This window comes from Mytilus edulis, chromosome 2, assembly GCF_963676685.1.
Source record: "Mytilus edulis chromosome 2, xbMytEdul2.2, whole genome shotgun sequence".
NCBI lineage: Eukaryota > Metazoa > Mollusca > Bivalvia > Mytilida > Mytilidae > Mytilus > Mytilus edulis.
Window position 1 is genome coordinate 37,380,816 of NC_092345.1, and position 7,646 is coordinate 37,388,461.

Genomic DNA, 7,646 nt, shown 5'->3' on the forward strand with positions numbered 1-7,646 from the left:
TTAATGGTTGGAAGCACAATAGACATTTTAGCTAAGTTAACAATCTTTCGGTTATGTTATTACAGTCTTATAGCTGATGTATATTCTATTAAACTTCAATAAAATAAGCTTTATATACTAACTTTGTTATAGGAGTGATAATTACATTGAATTATCGCAGCAGGTTTCGTCTCTGACGTCAGTTCTGATAATTATAATTCAATTTTCTTATAACACCCTTGAAAGTGTAACAAAATGATATAAATAAGTACATTAGTATGGCGTTCATTATCACTGAACTAGTATATATTTGTTTAGGGGCCAGCTGAAGGACGCCTCCGGGTGCGGGAATTTCTCGCTACACTGAAGACCTGTTGGTGACCTTCTGCTGTTATTTTTTTCAATGGTCGGGTTGTTGTCTCTTTGGCACATTCCCCATTTCCATTCTCAATTTAATGATATTTAATGTTTACAATGTGTTGTACTCATAGAAAAATATTGATTATGTAAAACATAATATTATACCATTCTAAGATGGTCTAAATTTAAATTATTTGATAATTTCAACAACACTTACCGTTATCTTGATGTCATATTTTTCGATCCATTAAATACACTGCTAAAATGTACTGGAAATCCCTTTAAATAAATTAGATATTTACAACAGTTATTGTTCTTTTCAACTTCGTACTTTATTTGACCTTTTTAACCTTTTTTTATTCGAGCGTCACAGATGAATATTTTGTAGAAGAAACGTACGTCAGGCGTAAATACAAAATTTTAATTTTACACGACTCACTCAACATAAAAGTTTACGACAATTGGGACGCTGTTCCTATTGATTCTTTTCATTTTTTGTGGAAGATGATGTTCAACGTCTTAAAGTGTTTATATATCACAATTGTTCGCTGTGTTCGTGTCTGTAGTGACGTTTAGGATTTCAATGACCATTACGTAATCTATGAATTACTGGAAAAATATCAAGTCAGGGATTTAATAACCACAAATAACTTGGAGTTTCAACAATAACCGTTAAACAGAATTCTTCGTAGAAATTTAAAAATTATGTTGGCTTTCTTTACCTTTTTCATCTGAGCGTCACTGGTGAGTCTTATGTAGAAGAAATACACCTATGATAACTATTAGCATGTCGAAATGTCCTATTGTAATGTTTATTTGTGTATTTCTCTGTCCGTAATGTTCTTGCAATTATCTTTACTGTAGTCCTGGGGCCGGTTGTTCAACTTGTCGTTAACTTAACGGTAGCGTTAGCCTTAAAAGTTTAACGTGGAGTTACTTAACGGAAGGTTAAAAAGCTGTTGTTCAAGTTGATTTAACTGTAGCGTTAGCTAACGTGACCGTTAACATATCTTAACCTGTCGTTAAATTTTAACTATGGTTTAGAGGCTATTTAAGTTACCCATAATTGAGATTTTCTGAACTTCCTCCATAAACAAATATGGCCGACTTACCTTCTGCTAATACATGTACTCAGTCTAGTGTAAAAAAAAACAAGGGAAAGAAAGCCGAATTTCTCGGAAGCAGAAATCAATGTACTCCAAGATGAAGTGGAAAAGAATTATGCTGTAATTAATGACAAATTTGGTAGTGCTGTGACCAATAAAAGAAAGACAGCAGCCTGGGGAAGGATTTCCATGATGGTGTCTTCTCTTGGTGTTGCCCATAGATCAGCCAAGGAGTGTAAAGATAAGTGGGGCAACACGAAGAAAGAGGCAAAGAAGATCTTTTCAGTCAAGAAGAGAGACCATGGAAAAACGGGTGGTGGACCACAGGCTAAACCAGTGAGTGTGGCAGTCAACAGAACCATAGACCTGTGTAAGGACTCTGCTTCCTTCAAGGGCATAGGAGGTGTAGAAAGCTGCATTATTGGTATGTAATATTTCTATACAGTTGTGCTATTAATATGCCATAGTTGAAGGAATAACATCGATGTAGAGGCAAAAATTTATGTACGCCGGTATCACTATGGACCCAAATCATCGTTTAAAACTGTTGAAATAAAGTTTTTCCTTGTTCATGTGCTAAACTGTCACCCAAAGACTTTATACAAGGATATTTCATAGTTATTCATATTTTATAAAGGTATTTAACCTTTATTTATTTCTTAAATGATTAAACTAAGTAATCTCGGCCCGAATGAAAGTCGTACCATACAAATATTCGTCCCTATATCCGGTCTTGCTAGAATTTTAAAACTTAAAAAAAAAACACCATACTAACTTTGTCCTAATTAACACTTTCTAACAAGATGTTTTAAGGGAATCAACATGAATGTTTACCTCTATGTATTATGAGGGTCAAAAGTTTTAACGAAAAAAAATGCAGCATATACAACCTGTGACATGGCGTGATGGCAATATATCAACTTCATTCCACTTTGTATGTGTTGTCCCTCATATAACTATTGTTCAAACCAATTGATAAAATATTAAATATATATAATAATTGAAAAAGAAGTTTAAAAAAATGAAAATATGAAAGAACATTTTCACCAACAAAAAAGGGGGATCTACTCAATAACGTATCTGTGATCTAAATTTCAAATTTATTTTTTTTGAAACTTAAACTTTTGCGTATTAATTGGCATACGACACACAATTTAAGAGCTATTTTGTCTTTGTTTTAGCTGGTGCAACTGAGGCTAGATTTTCAGAAGATTCTGAAATGGCGTGTACAGGGTCCCAGGATTTGTTTGAGTCAGCTCTTGAATGTCAATCTGCCTCCTCACTACAACCTCTAACACCTCCTTCACCTCAGTCACCATCAGTTCTTTCAGGGTTTATTGGTAACCAGGGAGTACCAATTGTGGTAAACCCAACTAGACCTGTGCTCAACAATGCTGTCCCCACAGCTGCTACAGCCACAAAGAAGAGAAAAGCAACAGCAGGAGATGTTCATGAGCTTCAGGTGAATATATAACAGTTAACTATGTCCTGTAGTATAATGTTTCCCCCATACTTTGTTGGCAATACATGTACAGCTCTTTTTTTTCATATAGTTACTGGTAGTAATATTCAAAATTGATTGTTAAATTATGTTTTCCTTAACATCCAGGGACAAATGTTTCATGCATATTCAGGACAATTTTCCGATTTATATACTGTCTACACATATACAATTTAGTGCACTCCCACAGAGTGTCACACTGGGATTGAAGACTTACATTCACCTGTTTGTCCACTCCTCCCAATAAACCGATCAAATTCATATTTGGTCAGCAGATGAGTAATGACATGTGAGCACTTTCAAATTAGTCAGATGTTGCTTGATGTTGACACATGAATGCTGAGTACCCTTTTTAGTAACTCTTTTTAACTGACACAGACAAAGTAATGTTCTCTTAAATGGCGTCCAAGCAAACATTCAAAAAGTCCATTACCAATGATTACCTTTATTGCAAAATACGACCTTCCTTTACATATTGTTGAAGTATTTGGCCCTTTCCTTTTAATAAATTTTCGAAATTTTTTGTCACTGCCCATGATTGGTTTGCTATATCTCACATCATTTTTCTTGAAACGCATTGTATTCATTCAGCTGTACAGGAGCTTGTTATCTTTTTACTAATTAGTCATGTACAATTGTTGATAAATTCATATCATTAACATTTCTGTTTTGTTCAACAGGTTGTGTATTTTAGAGGGGAGATTGAAAAACAGAAGAAGGAAATGAGAAAGCTTGACTTGCAGATAGAACTGCTGGAAAGAATCAAGTCAAAGGAGTACCAGCCAATGTCGTTAGCTCAGTGTCTTGAGGCACTTGGTTCTACCAACTAATAAAAACTAAATTTTTTATCTTCTTATGTTATATTAATTTAATGTTATTTTCAAAAGAAAAAAAAATGATTATATTTTTCATATAATTATATGTTTGAATGAATAAAAGGAGGTCTTATATCATGTTGAACTTGGTAGGGAAAACGGTTGCCAATTTCTTTTCTTAGAGGATATAAAAAATAAGGTGTGGTATGATTGCCAATGAGACAACTATCCACAAAAGACCAAAATGACACAGACATTAACATCTAGAGAGGTCACCGTACGGCCTTCAACAATGAGCAAAGTCCATACTGCATAGTCAGCTATAAAAGGCCCCGATAAGACACTGTAAAACATTTCAGTTTGTAATGGTTGTGAATGTGGATTGTGTCAATGTCCACCATGTTAATATCGAATACATTTGTAAATGAAGTGATGTGTAAAATGGGAACCAAATAGTTCTGACAAAAAAAAAAATAGAAACTGTAATTGATTGGAGACATGAAAAGCATCGAAAGTCTGCCTGTGTCACTAGTGTGACTAGTTTGACTCCATGAGCAATAATTGAATCTTTAACTTTAAAACTTAAACACTTTTTGAATAAAGTTTTAATCTTATTAAATCATTTCAATATCGAATCACGGAGATAATAAACCGCCGTTGCGTTGTTGAGGGCCATATATATGGTAACCAGAAGTTGCTTAAATCAAAGTATTTTGTACTTTGGTGAATAGTTGTTTCACTGGCAGGCACCCCATGTCTCCTTATTTTGAACATCATCAAAATAAAACATTGTTTCCATTAAGACTATAGTGTATTAAAACTGGTCTTCAATTAGTTAGGATCATGTGTCTATGAAAAAGTAAGAAAGCATATTAAAGTGTTAATAATTTGTATTTCAGTGGTTAAAAAAGTGAGAGTGGAGCCTGGCCGGTTTGCAAATATATTGGTAAACCTGCCTGTAAATTTAAATTCAGTGTTTAAAAAAAAAAAAAGACAATTTAAAATAAATTGCAGATTCTTTAATTATGCAAGTACATTAACGCATCTGCTAAAAAGAGAATTTTTAAATCACAAAGAGTAAAAGAAATAAATGCAAACCACACGGTATCATAGACAAGTCATATTAATTTAACTAGAGTTATGCCGCTTTGTACTGTGATTTGAAGTTCTTTGTCGTATAAAGCAAAAAAAAAAACAATGTTGCACAGCGAAAACGTCCCACATATTGAAGAGTAGTTTATGTTTTTACCTTTCTGTGTTGACAAGATGAATAAAATGGAAACCTTAAATCTTTTTCAAGTGTTATAAAGACCGGACTCAAATTAATCGAATTAATCGAACTTTCAAAATTTGGGTCGAAACAGAAGGACCCAGTTGTCTCTATTGATAATGTCAAGGTAATTTTAAAGGGAGAGAAAATTTTAAAAGATCAACAACGACGAAATCGGGAATGGCAAAATACAGATTAAAATACCTTCAAAATCACAGACAGCTTGCACATTTATGCTGTGGTATCCCTTTCTGTTTACATAGGATGGTTCATCATCTGATGGTGCCTGTATTCTCACATGTGTGCAGTCAATGCACCCCAAAACATTCGGAAAGTTACTTTGCCTGTAAAACCCACATTTTATCCTGTTGATCAAATCCACATCTGTAGGCCAACTCACAAAATCGTCCTTAATGTCAACCAAGGCATCTGTCACATCATTTACCACACGAGAAACTGTTCCTTTGTCATACCCCAATGTATCTCCGATAACTTGCAAGAATGAGCCGGATGCATAGAAAGGCAGTGCAATACATACTTGCTGTTCAACGGTCAGTGCTGTTGCTTTATTAGTTGGCCTTCTGTGTCTGTCTTGTAGAAGATTACAAAGGTAAGCAATTGAGTCCTTGCCAAATCTATACCTCCTTCTAAGTTCATCATCATTTAAATTTGTTAAATGTGAAATAGTTCCTCTAAAAACTCTGTCCTTTCTGGGTCTCAGTGGTGGCATTAACAAATCAGCCATTTTCTAATTATACCTTGGTTAAATGGTTTAACGCTGCTACCTACCATCGTTAAATTTCACCCAAGTTAAGAACATTCTAACGGGGCGTGAAAACTAACTATGAGATGAACAACAGGATTAACGAGACGTTAGCAAAATTTAACAGAGCGTTAGTGCTAACGACAAGTTGAACAACTGGCCCCTGTTATGTAGTGTTATATTTGATATTGTCATACAAGCGGGAGGTTTGGCTAGCCGCAATACCAGGTTCAACCTACCATTTTTTCTTTAAAAGTCAGGAAAATGGCAGTTGTTATCTTATAGTTCGTTTCTGTGTGTGTAGCATTGTCGTTTTGGTTTTTTGTTGCACTTCAGTGTTATGTTGTTTCGTTGTTTTTCTCTAATAGTTGATGTGTTTACCTCAGTTTTAGTTTGTAACCCAGATTTGTTTTCTCCCATTCGATTTATGACTTGCTAACATCGGTATAATACTGTTGCCTTTATTTAATTTTTAAAAACATTTGAACTGTAATGATTTCTTACGACGGCTTCTTAATACAGTGTTAAAATTTGATCCATAAATTGCAGCTTCGTACTAGAATTGACATTTGACGTTTGGCGCAATTAGAAAATTTCAATCCTGGTATGAGTTGAAATGTTTACCAATAATGGTGACCCTAAATAAAACTTCATGTTGATCACTATCTGATTTAATCATATGCATCATAACAAGAAAAATATACGAATTGAATAACAATTTTATCCTATAAAAAGAAATAGCAAACGACAATTATCAGTATGCATTTATCAATTCATGAACCACACAGTTCAAATAGTTGCTGCATTTCAATCAAAACTGATCTCACAACAGAGAATTTCATATCGTTGTGTATCAGTATACTCTTCTTCAATAAAAGTAATTATTTGATACTTTCATTTATCATTGCAGGAGAATCAATCGAAAGGGAAGGACATTTTAAAACATAAAGATACACAAAGAAGTTTATGAAATACGACCTGCTTAGTAACCGAATTTGGAATGTACACGTTCACTACGCGGTTGCTTTTAACCAATCATATTCATAGACATGTATATGTGGTCAGATAATAAAACGTATTGCAAACGTAATGCAGACTATGAATACTGAAGATTAAAAACTACACTGAAAATTAGAGACAAAAAATGTGCAAACGTTTGTACGAATCGTCTATTACAAGCATTTATCAAAATTGGACCATGTTAAGGTTTTGACATTAAGGGAAACTATTTTAAGAGTGTATTAACGACGTAATATTAATGGATTGATAATTTTTATACTGGTTATTGTCCTGTTGATACGTTTTATCTATAGTTTTAAAATGTCGTTTCATTTATTTTATTTCTCCTGCAATGATGAAATGACAGATTAAATCAGTCAGTGATAAGTAAGAAATTATGTTCAAGAGGGTTTTCATTATCAGTAAGCAATTTATGGATCATATTCTCACACCCGACTTAGAATCCGATCAACGTCATTTCTGACTGCCCGATTTCGGTGATAATCGAGTTAATCGATTAAAACAATTATTAACTTACGGACCAAAGTGTGTATTTGTACAGCACGATATAAAATTGACAGTCATTGTGGTTAATGCGTCATGACTTAAGATTTAACAAACATTTACAAACAGGTACTTCCGTTTCATTTTCTTCTAAATTTAATAATAACGTATTTAATCAAATATCTTCAAATGAAACACATCTAAAAGAAAGTATACCAAACAGTTGTTTTCAATGATTATTTTTATGAGATAAACATATATTACCATGATTAAAATTAATTGAATAATTTGGTTTGCATCAAATACTTCCATTAAGATCGAAGATGTTATAACTACATATCGCAGAAGG

General features: G+C 33.5%; 2 protein-coding genes across 2 annotated transcripts; one reads left to right on the forward strand and one right to left on the reverse strand.

Annotated features, from left to right (window-relative positions):
* Window positions 1–1,312: 1,312 nt before the first annotated feature.
* LOC139510837 (uncharacterized) lies at window positions 1,313–3,776 on the forward strand. The gene is made up of 3 exons (XM_071297374.1): window positions 1,313–1,869; window positions 2,627–2,907; window positions 3,627–3,776. Exons 1-3 carry the CDS (start codon window positions 1,635–1,637, stop codon window positions 3,774–3,776), a joined length of 666 nt encoding a protein of 221 aa, XP_071153475.1. The 5' UTR covers window positions 1,313–1,634.
* Window positions 3,777–4,602: 826 nt separating this feature from the next.
* Window positions 4,603–5,776, reverse strand: LOC139510838 (putative nuclease HARBI1). The gene is made up of 2 exons (XM_071297375.1): window positions 5,236–5,776; window positions 4,603–4,610 (listed from the first exon to the last, which is right to left on the reverse strand). The coding sequence occupies exons 1-2, from the start codon at window positions 5,774–5,776 to the stop codon at window positions 4,603–4,605; spliced, it is 549 nt and encodes a 182-aa protein (XP_071153476.1).
* Between the last annotated feature and the right edge of the window lie 1,870 nt (window positions 5,777–7,646).